We start from the raw sequence: 17,504 nt of genomic DNA on the forward strand, positions 1-17,504 counted from the left end.
GAAATATTTTCCTTAATATGTTATTTGGTTATCCTCAGACATAGTCCCTGTAAGAAAGTTAGGATAAATATTGGATTTTTTTCCTGTTGTTAACAGTTTTCAGAATTACCTGTTTATTCCCTAGCATCCTATATGAATGACCAATGAAGTTTTTTCCCTTTGTATTGTATCATTATGAACTTTAGGTTTTTAAAGCATATTTGGTATTTTTCAGTTCATTACATTTATTATTCTTTTTGATGTTGAGGTTGTCTTTTTGTATGAGTCCTCCTTCATATTGGCCTCTAGGTTTTGTTTAACAACACTAATAATCTTTCATAGCTTCCTTGCTTTATTATACGACAAGCTGTTCGAGGCTCATTCTACACATTACCTTCCCTGAGTTTGGAATCAGCCATTTGTCCAAGGAATTTTGATTCTTTTAAGTGATAAATGGCTTTTAGAGACTACAACCTGAACTAGAGGAATGCTTACTGGGTTAGTTTTTTTCCTTGTAACCCTTTTTAGTGGGCAGATCTCAGAAAAGTTTTTTTAAAGAACAAATATGCTGTTAATTGATTCTGGTAATACCAATGCAATTTTATAATCACAGAATAGTTACTTTTTAATGGTATGTTTCTGTATCTTTTCTCTTAAACTGGAAATCTTGGTTCCAAAATAGAAATATCAACATTTTTGCCAGTAATATGATTATTAAGAAGATTTCAAGGGGTTTTGTTTTGTTTTGCTCCTTTGGATATTCGGTATTAGGAAATGTATAGTCAAATTACTGTGTGATAAAGTTACTTACTGCCTCCCTTTATATTTAAACTGCCAGCTCAATACTACACTTAGGTTTATTTAATTTGCTTTTGTTTTTAGAAATTGAACTTTATTTTATAATTATATGTGACATTTACCTGATTCCAAAATAAAATATATAAAATAGCTGGGTGTGGCAACACATGCCTATAATCCCAGTGACTCGGGAGGCTGAGGCAGGAGGATCTCAAATTCACAGTCAGCCTCAGCAACTTAGCAAGGCCCTAAGCAACTTATTGAGCCCCTGTCTCAAAATTAAAAACACACCAACAGGGGCTGGGGATGTGGCTCAAGTGGTGGCGTGCTCTCTCCTGACATGCGTGCGGCCCGGGTTCGATCCTCAGCACCACATACAAAGAAAGATGTTGTGTCCGCCGAAAAACTTAAAATAAATAAATAAATACTAAAAAATTCTCTCTTTCTCTCTTTCTTAAAACAAACAAACAAACACACACACACACACACACATACACACACACACACACACCCCAACATAAAAAGGGCTGGGTAGTGGGTGGCTCAGTGGTTGAGCACCCCTGGGTTCAATCCCTGGTATAAAAAAATTTAGAGCAGTCTAGCTTCACTTTTCGTTCTCTTCACTCTTCTTATAGATAGCTATTTTTAAAAGATTATGGCTCTTCTGTTCACTTAAAAACTACATATAGGGGCTGGGGTGGGGCTCAGCGGTAGAACGCTAGGTAGAGCGCTTGCCTAGTGCATGGGAAGCCCTGGGTTCGATCCTCCTCCACATAAAAATAAAAGTAAAGGTATGTGTCCAACTGCAACTAAATAATAACAATAATAATAATAATAAAATAATAAAAAATACTAAAAAACCAAACTACGTATATTCATATCCCCTTCTTTTTAGTTAAAGGTAGCATACTATGCACACATTGTGCTCCAATTTTTTTTTTTTTTTTTTTTATCAGTAGCACATTCGAAGGATTATTCTGGAGCAATTTCTAGAGATCAGCTTCATTCCATTTTATAGCTGCATAGTATTCCATGATATGGAAATTATAGTTTAGTCAGCCAGTCCCTGTTGAGGGATATTTGATTGTTTTTAGGCTTTTGCAGACAGCACTACAGTGAATAGCCTTGTGCATATTTGTTTTGTTTTGCCAGTGTCATCTGAGATTAGAATTTGAAGATATTATTAGGTCAAGGGTAACTGTAGATGTGTTTTTTTCCCCCTTGATATTTCCAAATTCCCTTTTATAGGGGTTTTGCCATTTTGTATTTGTACTCATATTGTATACAGTGTCTATGTCTTCATGGCCTCAGACTTTTAGATTTTTGTCATCTGATAGATATAATATAAGATAGTTTTAATTTGCATTTTTTTTTTTTTTATCAGTATGGTTCAGGATCTTTCCATTTGTTTAATCTATTATGTTCCATTATCCTACATTCAATTAAAAATTTAGGTCTTTTTTTTTTTTTATTAAAAACTTTTTTTTTAGTTGTAGATAAACACAGTACCTTTATTTTATTTATTTTTATGTGTACTAAGGATTCAACCCAGTGCCTCAACACATACTAGGCAAGCGCTCTACCACTAAGCCACAACTCCAGCCCCCAAAACTTAAATTTTAATGGGATAAGATCCATTTACATTTCTCTTTCTGTGGACATTTCATATTATTTATTTTTCTATAGCTGTTGATCAGTACCTTTTCTACTTTAAGAATCTATTAGGAATGTTAATCTTTATTCTTTCCTAGTTTATAATTTTTTATTTTAACTTTCTTATACTAAAGTTTTTTATTATTACATGGTCAAATTTATTAAAAAAATTTTTTTTTTTTATTCTGAAGTTTGTAGCCTTTTTGTTTTGTGGTACTGGGAATTGAACCCAGGCTTGTACATGCTAAACAAGCTATATTTCTAGCTCAATGTAGCCTATATATTAAAAGACTTACATTATATAGGAAGAAATGGGGGAGGTAAGGGCAGAGATAGGCCTGTTTGAAAGTGAATGTAATAGTTCAGGTTTGGTAGCTATAGAAGTGGCTCTATCTTTTGGAGAATTTGCTGATGGGTAAGATGTAGGCTATGAGAAAGAAGCAGAACAACTTCCATGTTTTTGGCCTAACAGGATTGAATTATCCTTAACTGAGAAAGGGGAGATTGGAGGAGGGGTAGGGTTGAAGAAGATTCAGAGTTTGGTTATGGACATGCAAAGTTTGAGATTCCTAGTGGACACTCAAGTGAGGTATCAAGTAGAAAGTTGCGTATGTGAGTGTGTAATTTTAGGGAGTGTTTAGGGCTAGAAATAATCATGTGAGAGTCACCAGCATGTAAAGAATGTTTACTTAGGTTTTTATTTATTTCCTCTTTTAAGGTATGCTTTACATATTGTGAAGTGTACCGATATTAAATATACATTTCAGTGACTTTTAACAAACATGTACACCTGTTTGACTAACATCCTAGTCAAGTATAGAGCAATTCTGTTGTCTCATAAGTTCCCTGGTGCCCTTTATAATCTCTATTCCCCAGAGGCAACCATTGTTCTAATTTACACTGCCACAATTTAGTTTCCCTTTTGTATATGGTATTTAAAGACACAAGGTTGAAGAAGATCACCTTGGTTGTGGGACTTAGAGAGAAGAGATCAGGCATGGAGCCCTGGGGCCCAGAAAGGAATCAGCACCGGGACTGGGCGTAATAGCCTGAGAGAGCCAGTTTGGAGTCCTGGGAAGCAAGTGAAAAAAGGGTTTAAAAAGGAGGGAGTGGGGAAAAGTGTCAAATGCTGCCAAGAGGTCTTGTGAGGTGGAGAGTAAAAATTGATAGATTTAGCAACAAGGGGATCATTGGTGACCCTTCTGAAAGCTGTTGTTGAGTGGTATGGCCTGATACCTGATGGGAGTGGATTGAGTAAATGGCCTGAGAAAGATTGGATAGCAGGAATATAGACCACCACTATGAGAAAAAAATTTAAAAAAAAATTTTTTTATAGTTGTAAATGGACAGCATGCCTTTGTTTTATTTGTTCATTTTTATGTGATGCTGAGGATTGATCCCAGTGCCTCACGCATGCTAGGCAAGCGCTCTGCCGTCAAGCTACAGCCCTAGCCCCAAATAGGGTATTAATTGAAATTGGGGGAGTTGGGGATACAGGAGGGTTTTTTTTTTCTGTTTGTGGCCTGGCTCATGCTAGGCAAGTGCTTTACCCCTGAGCTGCACACCAGCCAGGGTTTTGTTTTTTAATGAGCAGCAGTGCTTCTAGTATTTTTGTGTCTTCATGTGACTAAACCAGTGAGAGGGAAAATTGACAATGGAAGAAAGAAGAGAATTGCTGGAGTGATGTCTTTGTGTAGGCAAGTGTTCAGGGGAGGAGCTGGCTTGAGAGAGGCACAGGCAGTTTTCCTGTGGTAATAGGGGCAAAGCCAGGAAGAGGCCAGGTAGGAGCAAGCAAAATTCTCCTTGGTCATTCTCAAGGGAGAACGAGGGAGGAGTTGTTAGAGGTTGAGGAGAGCAGTCCAAGTGAATATCCTGAGAATGGAAAAGTTGGTATAGCATCACCTTACACCTAACCTCCTGACAGTGGCTGTGTCCCTTCCCTGTTTTCTGTACCTCAGTTTCTTCATGGAGCCTTAGGTTCTGTGAAAATGAAGGTGAGAAAACCCATAGTATTTTTCGTGCAATTGTAGATGTTTAATAAAAGGTCATTTTTTACCCTCAAATGTAGGTATAAAATTGTTATTAGTTTTACAGGTAGAAAAGTACTTCCAATATTTAAAATATCACTTTAATCTACTTGTGATCTAAAACCTTTTCAGATATGCATTTAATATACTAATTGTGCTCATATATTCAGAATTCGGAATTGAATAGTCAAGTATCAATTTTTGGGGGGAGTTGGCGGGGGTTCGACCACTGAGCCACATCCCCAAGCCTGTTTTGTATTTTTTTTTTTTAAGACAGTCTCACTGAATTGCTTAGTGCCTTGCTTTTGCTGAGGCTGTCTTTAAACTCTCAATCCTCTTGCCTTAGACTCCTGAGCTGCTGGGATTACAGGCATTTGTCACCGCGCTAAGCAAGATCACATTTTAAAAAAGAGTTATGGTAGTCCCTCCTTGTCCACAGTTTTGCTTTCTATGGTTTCAGTTACCAGTAGTAACCTTGATCTGAAAATGTTAAATGGAAAATTCTAGAAATAATTCACAAGTTTTAAATAATTTATTACAGCCCCTTTCCTTAAACCCTAGGCCTTCTAAATTATCATTAGTTAAATGTGGTTGGTCCTAGTATGCCTAATTTATAAGTTAGACTTTATTAGAGGAATGTTTATATAGGGAAAAACATAGTAGAGTCATATGTTTTTTTAACCTTCTGAGATACATTCTGAGAAATTTGTTGTTAGATCATTTTTTTCTTAGGTGAACATCATAGAATGTACTTACTTAAACTAAGATGGCTATGTTGCAAGGTGATACAATCTTACGGAACCACCATTGTACATGTACATGCAGTCCATTGTTGACTGGAAATGTTATGTGGTACATGATTATTGATACAGGGTCTGGTACTATATGTACCTTAGTGAGTTCAGGTATCCCTGAGGGTCTTGAAATGTTTCTCTTATATAAGGTGAGGGGGAGTGTTACTGTATTTTTCTTCTGATTTGCTACTTTTATCTGCAGTGAGTCTTTAGATGAATTTGCCTCAGCAGACTGTTAGAAGGATAGTTAAGTTACACGTTTAAAACGTTCTAAATGACTTTTTCACAGTTGTATTGATTTTTCTTGGTTTACTTTGATTGTACTCAGGAATGAAATAGGGTTGAACCTGCAGATTTGAAAATCTGAGATTACTTTATTGAAAAAGTTTTAAGTATCCAGGAGCCATGGCACAGGCTTATAATCCCAGCGATTCAGGAGGCTGTGGCAGAGGATCTCAAGTTCAAGGACAGTCTTTTTTTTTTTTTTTTCCATATGGGAGGTGTACTTTATTTATTAGCAAATTTTCATACATTGCCATGCGTGATCACCATTGTGATCATCTTCTCACTGTCTCTGCAAGAATTTAACCTTAACTCAGTGGCCACAGTTTTCCTGATTCAATCCAGAACAAATGATAGGAGAGTGTCACAACATCCTAGTTACCATTGACTTCAGGCCAATAATTCCATTTTGGAAGGAGATGTTCTCAGTGAAAATGTCGCTCATTTAGAAATGTGAGAGAAGAGGTCAAATGAGAGGGCATATTCCATCTGTGAAGTGATTCACATTTTAATGTATCAGTTAAGCCTCCTCAAGGCCAGTCTTGACAACTTAGCAAGACCCTGTCTCAAAACAGAAAGGAATGAGGTTGTAGCTTAGTGATAGAGTGCCCTTGGGGTCAATTCTCAATACTATAATACATCTATACATATATTAATTAATTAATTGATAAAGTTTTAAGTATTGATGGTTTCTAATATGGACAAAATGTGTAAGTATAAGGACCTCTGTGTACTTACCATCTAACTTCCACCTTGATCAATATTTAAATTACTTTAGAGAATTAAATGATGTTGGAGTAGATTCAGAACTGACTTGTCTTGATTCACTAATAAGAGTTGAAAATTATGATTTAATAATATTTTATTCAATCATCATTCATGCAACAAAACTTATTGAGGATCTGATATGTTCTATAGTACTTAGTTGATAAAGAGCTTCAGTTGAATGCAAATCCTAGCTCTGCTACTTACTAGCCTACAGCTCATCAAAGTATTCTAATTTGTCTCCACATTGAGAAAATTGACATAATGCAAGGATCTACCTCATAGGCTTGTTATGAGGATTAAATAAGATACATTGGCTTGCACAATATGTGCTAATTACAGATATCCTTTCTCTCTTTTCTTCATCTTTATCATCCAGATCTTGTGCTGGGTGTCATTTTAAGAATTAAGATGTGGATCCTGACCTTGAAGAACTAGAATTCTAAGATCACATAGCATTAGAGCCAGGAGAGATCTTCAGGATTACCTGTTTGACCAACCTGAAGAGGTTTAGTGAATTGTCTAGTATCACATTGTTTACCATTGGTGGCAAAGCCAGGACAAAGCTTTGTATCCTAGCTGTGAATGCTTTTCTTACAGGATGACTGTTCTGTTGCTTTGTTTGACTCAGCCCCCTTCCTTAAACCTTAGGCCTTCTAAATTGACAGTCCTGGCCTGCATGTTTTGAGTGTTGTGACTTTCCTGTCCAAACATGGAATATATGTGTGGCTTTCCACATACATCAGACCAGAACATGTCCCTGGTTGTCCCCTCCTTAGGAGTCCAAGGAAGACTTTGTAGGGAAGATGGACAAGCTGTTTCTCTGTGTGTAATCACAAAGATGTTTTTATCTTTCTTTTGTATCACAGCCCAGGAGTTAAAGTCACTGTTTGAAAAAAAATCCCTCAAAGAGAAGCCTCCAAGTTCTGGAAAGCAGTCCATATTATCTGTACGCCTGGAGCAGTGCCCTTTGCAGCTGAATAATCCCTTTAATGAGTATTCCAAATTTGACGGCAAGGTAAGCAAAGCAATGAAACTTTGTCCCTTTAAATATAGAAGTACCATTGAATGGAGTTGTTGTTATTTTTCTAGATTTAGGGTTTCAAAAATCCCTCAGTGATTATAAAATGTCACAGATTCTAAGATCATAGACATAGAAAGGTAAGAATTGGGCTTAATGTTATTCCACCATAATGTATTTGGGAGGATTAAAACATAATAGCCCTGGGCTGGGGTTGTGGCTCAGTGGCAGAATGCTTGTCTGGCATGTTTGAGTACTGGGTTTGATTCTCATCATTGCATATAAATAAATAAAATAAAGTTCATTGACATCTAAGAAATTAAAAAACACAGAACAAAAACATAATAGTCCTGAGATTCTTCTCTATATATCTATATAGATGTCTCAGGACTGTTTTAATCCTTCCCAGTACACACCTTCACATATACACGTACATATTTTATCTTTTATTTTTGGTATCAATGGTTTAACCAAAGGGTGATGTACCACTGATTTACATCCTTGGCCCTTTCATTTTATTATTTTTAAAAAATTTTGAGACAGTGTCTTGCTCAGTTTTCCACACTGACCTTGAACTTGCAATCCTCCTGCCCCAGCCTCCCCAGTCACTGGAATTACAGGTGTGCACCATGCACCTGACTTACATCTTCTTTCTTTTTTTGTAATACTGGGAATTGAACTCAGAGGCGCTCTACCACTGAGCTACATCCCAACTTGCTTGCTTATCTATCTATCTATCTATCTATCTATTTTTGAGACAGGGGCTACTAAGTTTCTGAGGCTGGCTACTAAGTTTCCTGGAGTCGTATACAACTACTAAGTTGCCTGGAGTTGTGTACAATTTGTCTTTTTAAAACTTTCAATCCTCCTGGCTCAGCTTCCCAAATTGTGGGATTACAGATATGCACCACAATGCCTGGCACACACATATATTTTAGAGAGGGAGGAATACGTGTGTGTATAAATTTGTTTTGTTTCCTAAGTATTCTTGAGGTTTGGGCTAGTTGGATTGCGATTAATCAAGGTCTAATTAAGTTTGGAAGCTTGAAAGTGGTTCTGGGAGGCAATTTGCATTATTTTGTCTGATTGTTCATTATGCAGAAATTGTTGAAGTTTTGAGCTTCCTTTCAGATTTCTAGGCTATTTCAGTATTTCACAGGTTAAGGGTTTTGTTTGGCACCTGCTTTGGAGTCTGACTTTATTTTTTTTCTGCCTATTCATTCTATCAACTTGCTGTTAAAAAAAACTTTATTTTTTCTCTTAGAAAAATGGCCACTGTAGCAGGTGGACCCTAGTTCCATGTGCAGTGCCCTGCTCCTCACCCCATTTCCTGCTATTCTGTACCCCTGTGCTGAGCTGAGTGGGGCCTTTTTCAAGAGACAGTAGCAATTGATTTTTGTATTTATTGCCATTATGTTTGCTGCCTGGCAGTGGTGTGGGGGTGCTTGAATGATAACTTGTTGCCTGGAGTTGTATACAATTTGTCTTTTTTAAAGTACTACTGCAATTAATAAACACATTTTTGCTTATGTTTGCATTTTTCTTATTCACATGGCAGTTCTGTGGGTAGTCTAATTTGAGCAGAGAGATTTTCTCTTGAAACATTTACCTCAGATGATTCAGCCTGTTTCTATAGTTGAAATAAGCTTGCATGGTGAAGTTGTTAGTTTGTAGAGGAGGAGCAAGAGCTAGAAACAAACATATAAATACCATAAAGATCCTTATGTGCCTAGGAATTTCCTCCAGAAAACATCTGAAAGCACTTTTAGTAAAATGTAGATTGTATTACTGTGAAGCTTCTTTTTTGCCTGCCTGTACTTCCTGCTCCTGTCCTGTGGAATGTGGGGAGCGAAGGAACTACTCCAGGAAGAAGAATGTCAGTCTCAGGAAATGGCTAGTTGGACTGCAGAGGATTTAAAAAACATATATTATAATTCATTCATTCAGATAGGTGAGAAGTTGTTTGTTGGGATTAGGAGACACTGCTGGAATTTATTTTCTTCCATTGCCTGATACCATCTTACTATGGAAGGATGAAATTGCTAGAATGATAATGTGTGATAATGCTTTCATACCAAGAAAGTAGCGTAGACCTTTAAAAATATTACATACTAGAATTTCTCTTATGCCATTAGATTTTATTATTTTACTGAGGTTTGGATTCATGAGAAGGTTGTTAACTTTATTTGGTATCCCATGTTCTAACTTTTGAAGTGCCAGGGAGAAATTTTTTAAAATGAAGCCATTTTCTTAGTCACAAGGAATTGTTTTTATTAGGTGTGTGTTTGCACTTAAGATTCTGCTTTTGTCATAGTTGGCCCTTTTGTAATCTACAATGGATGTAAGCATGGAGCAGTCACTGTTACACATTGATTAAAAAAGATTTATATATTGATAAGTCTATCTTATGATATGATGGTATTTTATTATTATCCTACATATTACAATTGCTAAAATACAATTAAACCCTTGCTCTCATCTATTATTTAATATTGATGCATTTGGCAGATATGTAATGAAAGTGGCTAATGTTTGAAGGATATTATACTGTACATATTAAATTAGTCTTTCTTTATCTTTGTGAAATGCATCAATATGATAGTCAATGACATCTCAATGATTAATAGAGAATTATACTTGAGTCAAGCCTTTTTGTAACCTAGAAATTAAGATGACTATTCAAATAACACCTCAAAATGATCAAATTAGCATTTTGTGATTGCATAATAATGGGATTGTAGTAGTTATAACAGCACCATGGCTGCCTCTAGAGTTAAGATCATGTCAACCCCTTGATAATAAAGCCTTTTCCATGTGAGTCGACTTTAATAATATCCAGATTGATTCTGCTCATAAATCATCTGACGTTTAGCACTAAATTTTTGTTACTGTTGTAACTTAAAATTATTTTATTTTTATTCAGCTCATATTTAAGAAATGAAATAAGTGTCTTGTTTTAATGATTCACCATCTTGTCATTGGCACTATATGCCTTTTCCCTCAAATGTAAGGATTTTCCATGCATTTTGATGCATATATATACATATACACATACAAATGCATCAAATTTTTTTTCCCTACAAAGATTTGTTAAAGCCACTGAAATATGTAGTTTTTTTTTTCCCCTACAAATATTCACAATGCTTTTCTTGGGAATAATGCTGGCCTTATTTACATAATTAACTGAGTTGCCTAGGTCTCTTGGGTAAATGGTACATAATTGGGGAGAGAAGGGAACAGGGAAGAGTTTGGGGTCTAATTAAATATGCTAAAAAACTACTTAATTATGTATTTCCTCAAGAGACTAGCTGCTGTGAAATCCTCCTTAAAACTAAGCTGTCGTTAGATTTGAAAAAAGCATTTTGCTTTTGGTATGGCTTTACAATTGCAGTTAAAGCAGCCACATCTAGTGTCTTTAACAGTTTGTGCAAACTGGATTGTTGGTGTTAATGAGTCTAAGGGTAAGCAACTTTCTCAACTTTTGTGCTAAATCAAAGCAAATATATTCAAGTAATTTTTGGTTTCTGTAGGTGGATAATAATTTATAATTTTCTGTGTGTTAGTTAATGATTTTTAAAACATGAAATTGAAAGGGAAAAGCTGTACCGAGGCTTTTTTTTTTTTTTTGGGGGTGCTGGGGATTGATCCCAGGGCCTTGTGCATGAAAGGCACCGAGGCCTATTCTTTATTGCAGTTTTGCAGGGTTTTTTTGTTTTTGGTTTTAATTTTTTTATAACTTTTTATTTATTTATTTTTATGTGGTGCTGAGGATCGAACCCAGGGCCTTGAACATGCGAGGTGAGCGTTCTACCACAGAGCTATCACCCAAGCCCCATACGGGGTTTTTTTGGTTAGGCTTATTATTGTGTTTCTGTTATTTCTTTGGCAAAATGATGGTGTTGTCTGTGACTTATTCTAGATCCTTGGATTAAGTCTGTTTACTGAACATTTGAAAGAAGTCCAAGGCCTGCTGCAAGGGATGCTTGGGTCAGATGAGGCAAAATGAGCCTTTAGTCATCTGCCTGTTTTCTTTGGTGCAGTTGAAAACGGGACCTCTGAATAGCAAAACAAAACCTCAAAAAACTTCCCCCACCAGTCTTTCTGATTTCACTGTATGTGGGAAATTATGGTCATGTTTGGGAATTGCTCTGAGGATATGAGGGCATGGCTGGGTTGACAGGCAGGAAACATGCAGCACTAGCCCTAAGTGCCCCAGGATATGTGGATTGTCCCACTGTTTCTCCACCCTTTGAAGAGGTGACTCTAAGTCTTGCCCTTTCATGCCTTAGCTCTTGCTTGAGAAGCTTTTATTTTTGTGGTGCTGGGGATTGAACTCGGGGCCTTGTGCATGTAAGGTAGGCACTCTACCAACTGAGCTATATCCTCATAACCCTGCTTGAGAAACTTTTGCTAGCATAGCATTACTCTTCTGGTCAAACAGAGTTTGCAAATACTAATATCAGCATTAGGTCATGAGAAGTTCAAGTACCCATTTCCTGTCAATAAATACACTTATTTAGAGATGGTACTGTTTATAAGTTGTATCATCTCAATTTTTTTTCTTCTTCTTGATCTGTTTCTTTACCTTTGTGAAGGATGACCTCACTAGGGAGATGAGACCATCAAATAGGATAATGCTAGGATAAAGCGACTCCACAGTGAGACACAGTATAATTTAATAGTGTAGTTAATAACGTGACTTATTCTATACGGAAGACCTTGATTTGCATCCTGAAGATGCCATTTTCAGTGAGCCTGCAGGCTAGTTACTTAATCTCATGAAGCTTAGTCTAGGGTTTAAGACACATTACCCCAAAATATGGCACTTTGGGATATTGACTATTATAAGCTGAAGGAATTTGAGAAATGGCAGGAAGAACTATTTGACCTTCCCCTGAAGCTTTTCTCCCCTGAAGCAGGTCACCACACCTTCATGAGATGGGTGTTTGCTTGCGCCTGAGGAAGGGAGCCTCCATACCTCTGAAGGTGGAGGATGCTAAGAGGAATCTCATGCCTTTTGTCATATTATCCAATGACTTTCTACTTTGCATCATACCTAGAATAAAAACGCTCAAGTTAAACTATTTCTTGGGATCTTCATTTCCTTATGAAGGCTTCATATTATGTAAAATTTATATTGAATAAATTTGGATGCTTTTCTGTTATTAATCTGTTTCTTGTTACAAAGGACCCAGCCAAGAACTTAGCGAGTTAGAAGGAAAAGGTATTTTTCCTCCACTACCAGCTCCAGTCCTTACAACAGAATGAAAGAATGATGGCGTATCTTCCTCCTGAGGATTAAAAGTTGTGAGACCTCTGTAGAAGGACATGCAGTGCACAGGAAGCACTCTGTCTCTTTCTCCAGGGGAGGCATCGGTGTGCTTCTTTATGTTCTTGAAGGGATTTGGTGAGAGGAACCTAAACAAGATGTTTAGCACCCTATAGTGTAGAACAGAGCATAAGAAGTTCAGGAGTCTAATGGCGTTTTATTTTTATTTTTATTTATTTCAGTGGTTATTTTTTAAACATCAGCTGAGAAGGCAATTGCTAATAAAATTTAAATATCTTACCTATTTGACTAAGCTAAGTACAAGGGAAACGATAAATATAAGGGAATGTTTGCCTTGACAAGTACTTAATAAAGCAGAACCAGTTCTGGTTCCTATAGATAACTGTGACTTCGATTGTGTTAACTTGTTAGAAAGTAACCGCTTCTCTGTTAGAAACTGTTTTAACAGGGAAACTGCGGAGAGTATGGGGGAAGGGATAATTCATGAGTGCTAATTGCTTGGCTGTTAATTTTCATAAGTGTTGATAGAAGCCGTTCCTTAAATTAAACTTTGTTTAAAATGTATCAGGGGAAATATTCCACAATGTCGAGCCTGAAGTGAAAATTAATATGAATGCTGTGGCAATTAACACATACTGGTTAATAGCTTTTAGCAGCATTTTGGGATGATAGTCCTTAAATACATTTTTGCATGCTGCTCTTGTTTCAGCATTGTTCCAGTCTATGTCTAGATAATTATGAACAAATGTTTTCTACAATCATTGGCATTAAATAGCTCTCTTCAAAGAAGTTGCTTAAAACTTTGTAGAAAAGCATAAAGCCACTAAGAAATGTTAGAAACTTAGAAAAGGTCAGTGAATTGAAATCATTTAAAAAAAAAAATACCTTTAGAGGAAAATGCCCCTTATCTGAACTTGGAAAATTTGCCATTATCATGGGAATGATTCCTTCTACTATATTAAGCTACTTTTACTTCAGAATCTCTTTTCAAAAAATTACAGTCTGGGCTAAAAAAGTGTTGGCTGTATTACTCTCCAACACCGTTGCTTATTGCTGCCTGAGCTGGGGCAGTGGCCTTGAACCTTTTGGCCTTTCTTCTCCACCTGCCCAGCTGTCATGCTTTCCTCTCCCAATCCCAGAGACTGAGCATAAAGTTGGTTACCTAAGACTCAGTTTTGGGGCTGGGGTTGTAGCTCAGTGGTGGAGTACTTTCCTAGCAAGTTATCTTGGCTACTTATCTGTGCATATGATTTGCTAGTTTTTCTTTCATAAGCCGGTTTTCTTTATTCTATTCCTAAAAGAAGATATCAGGTATTCACTACCCTTTTATACAACATGTAAAAGGGGAGTTGGGTACTAATGGATCAAATTCATTAAATATATTTTAAATGAGATTATTTGCCCTTTACCATTTTATTCATACTCTGCTCTTTCTGTTGCTTGACATTATACTGAAAATTCTAAGGGAAGACCTTGAGATTTCTGTCTGAATTGTATTCAAAACGAGTTAAACAGATGTCTTACAACAAAAGAAAATGTTTTAGCATCCTACTCTGATACTGTATGCTGAATTATTATGATTATTTTTCTTTCCCCTTTTCCTTTTTGTGGTGCTGGGGATGGGTGCTAGGCCTTGTGCATTCTAAGCACTCTTCCACTGAGCTACACCCCAGTTCAGTGCTGAATTCTTTTTTTTTTTTTTTTTTAATTTTTAATATTTATTTTTTAGTTATTGGCGGACACAACATCTTTGTTTGTATGTGGTGCTGAGGATTGAACCCAGGCCGCACGCATGCCAGGCGAGCACGCTACCCCTTGAGCCACATCCCCAGCCCCCATTGCTGAATTCTTAAAGCTAGCTTGTTTCACTCTGAGCTTTCTCTCTAGTTGCCATTTCCATAGTTTGTTTTGAGCCTTGCCAGTCTTTGGTCATAAGCCATCTTCCAAAAGTTTTCTCTAGGGGTAGAATGCACTGCTGTTTTAAAGTTTTTTCAAATATGGCAAAATTTTGCAGTGGGAAGAAAATGTTTGTCAGGTTAGATTAAAATTCTAACTTTGCCAGTTACTTATTTTGTGATATTAGGCAAATAACTTTGTCTCTTTGAGCCTGTTTTTATGTGTATAAAATGAGGTTAATGATAATCATAAAATGTCTTGAGGAGCCAGGCACAGTGTCATGTACATGTAATTTCAGCTACTCTGGAGACTGAAGAGGAGAATCATGAGTTCAAGGTTAGCCTCAGCAATTTAGCAAGATCCTATCCTCAAAAAAAGATGTTGAGGATTTAATGAAGATGGGAAATGCGTCCACTGTAAAATGCTGAGTACATGGCCAGTGCTGCGAGACTGTCATTTTCCCTTCTTTTTACCATAATGCTAGCCACTTAATTCATCTTTAGTGAAGGCCTCCTGTGCGTCAGATACTATTTAATAAGTAAGTGGTGGATGAAGTGATGAGCAAGATGGTTTCTGACCTCATGGAAGGTTTCTAACCTCATGGAACTTCTTCCCTGGTGGGAAAGAAATGGAACATAAATAGTTACCAAATGAAATGTCAAATTCAAGTCATAATACAGCTAAAGCAGCGCACAGGAGAGGTACTTGGTACCTTAACAGCATCATTGTAGGGGCCTTTGTCCTCTTCTGGGAGGCTCAGGCTTGTATTCCTGTGAAGGTGACTCTTGACCTGCAAACTCAAGGATGAGTAAGAGCTGGCTCAGTGAAGAGTGAAGAGAAATGATGTACAGAGAGCCTGAGGCAAGGGGAAGCTTGGCAATTTACAGGAACAGAAAGGAGGCTGTGGGACTGGTGCCCTGTGGGTGGGGTAGATCACGGTGAAGTTCCAGGACCTGACCAGTATGGCTGGGAGAAGTGTTCTTTTTAACCTAAGAGCATTGAGAAGTCCTGAATAAGTTCAACTGGAGAGGTGAGGTTAGCAGGTTTGTGAGGATAGTGAGACCAATTAATTAATTAGCTAATGGTATAGGAAATCTGCTGGGAATGAACACCAAGCATTGAGGTTCTAGGAAATGCCTAGGAGAAGCCCATGTGGGTGTGGTGAGACCTCCAGATGGTGGGATTTTATGCTGTGCCTCATCCTGGAGTGCCTTACCCTGCATGCTTTTCAGTATAGAGATTTTCTTCTACTTCTAGAAGATTGAGGCCCCAATTACTATCTTGAAGACCCTGATCCAGAGAAAACTGGTGACAACCTAGGATCACCTAGCTGGACAGAGAACCCAGGTGTCAAGTCTTAGAGATTTTAATTTTCATTGTTTAATGACATTCCTATGCACAAAATAGAAATCTGATTTCCAGACTAGAAGGCCATGTGTTAGAAGAAATACATACATGGAATAGTGAGCGTTCAGCCTGATCATGCCATTCTTCCCTTGGGAGCTGGGACATGTCATCTCCCATCTATGAGCCTTAGTTTCTGAATATTTAGAATGAAGATTTTGGCTTAATTCCTTTAGTTTTAAGGTTCCATAGTTTTGTGATCAAGTAAGTGATTGACAGCAGTGACAGATAGAAGGGCTATAGATGGAAAACTTGAACTCTTGAAGAGTTAATCTTTTTAAGTATATACTGCCACTTTATTTTAATTCTCATAACAAAATTGTGATATGGGTTATGTATTACGGTTTTACAGATGAGGAAGGAGAGGGCAAGGATTTGCTCAAGGATACCTCACTAGTATGTGACAGAGCTGGTGTTTAGTGCTTTTTTCCTTATTCCAGCACCATACCTGTCTTTCCTATACTCTCTTATAGTTGTTTTTATGAAGAAAACAAAAACATTGTTAATATTTGAAATTTTTTCAGAATTTACAAACAAATGGTTTTCCTTTACCAGTGAACTAGAAATCTACCAGAGTGGTTTAGAACTTATTGTCAGTTGTGTGGGTTGGTTAAGTTACTGCATCTGTAATCTCAATTTCCCAACATGTAAAAAAGAACAAGATTGGTATTGGGAAAGAGGAATGCTTTACATATAGAATCTTGTGTATTCCCCACAAAAGTTAATTTCTATTGATCTTTACAGTATGTAATGTGAATAAATTCTTACACATCCATCCTTTCATCCATCAAATCGTTTCCTCAACACCCACGTTATATTGGCTCATTCTGAACATTTACTGCATAGTAGATCTGATAAATTAGATGTGGCTAACTGCCCCGGAGGAACTCAAAAGACAAGACTAGCCATATAGCCAACAAGTAGAGGAACCACAAGTCACATGCAGGATTGTCCTCAGTGCTGAGGACTGTGGCAGTGGTTTGTGACTTCAGGTGACCTGACTGAGCAGAGGAACAGACTCATGAACACCAAACTGTAAACTGCATGTGATAGGTATTGTACTAGAGATCAATATAGAAGATTCCAGGATATGGAGGCAGCAGTGAGCAATAGATGATTGAATAGTTCTGATCCAAACCAGCTTCTTATCTTCCATGTATTTATCTGAATTTTTGTTCTACTAATTCCTAGAGAGAGATTTGGTCACTCTTATAATGAAGCTCAGAATGACACTCTCCACACATAAATGCAGACATTTTTTTAAATGGCAGTGATGAATTTTAAATGTCATTATTCTTTTCTTTCTTTTTTTTTTTTTTAAAGAGAGAGAATTTTAATATTTATTTTTTAGTTCTTGGCGGACACAACATCTTTGTATGTGGTGCTGAGGATCGAACCCGGGCCGCACGCATGCCAGGTGAGCGTGCTACTGTTTGAGCCACATCCCCAGCTCCAAATGTCATTATTCTTGAGACTTATAGCTACATGGCAGTATCATAAGAGCTGTATTTTATTAATATCTCTATTCCTTTCTGTTAAATCGAAGTTTTAACACCTAGACAAAGATACATGTAAGAAAGTAAGTTTAGGAAATT

At 37.0% G+C, this 17,504-nt stretch overlaps 1 protein-coding gene across 5 annotated transcripts in view; it reads left to right on the plus strand.

The window, feature by feature from the left end:
* Mapkap1 (MAPK associated protein 1) overlaps positions 1–17,504 on the plus strand; it is a 229,522-nt gene that overhangs the window by 37,970 nt on the left and 174,048 nt on the right. For all 5 annotated transcript variants that reach the window (XM_076845471.2, XM_076845473.2, XM_076845472.2 and 2 more), the window contains one exon: positions 7,168–7,316. In XM_076845471.2, coding sequence (XP_076701586.2) covers positions 7,168–7,316 — 149 coding nt within the window. The remainder of the gene's footprint in view (positions 1–7,167; positions 7,317–17,504) is intronic.

The sequence above is a fragment of the Callospermophilus lateralis genome, chromosome 2 (genome assembly GCF_048772815.1).
Source record: "Callospermophilus lateralis isolate mCalLat2 chromosome 2, mCalLat2.hap1, whole genome shotgun sequence".
Lineage (NCBI taxonomy): Eukaryota > Metazoa > Chordata > Mammalia > Rodentia > Sciuridae > Callospermophilus > Callospermophilus lateralis.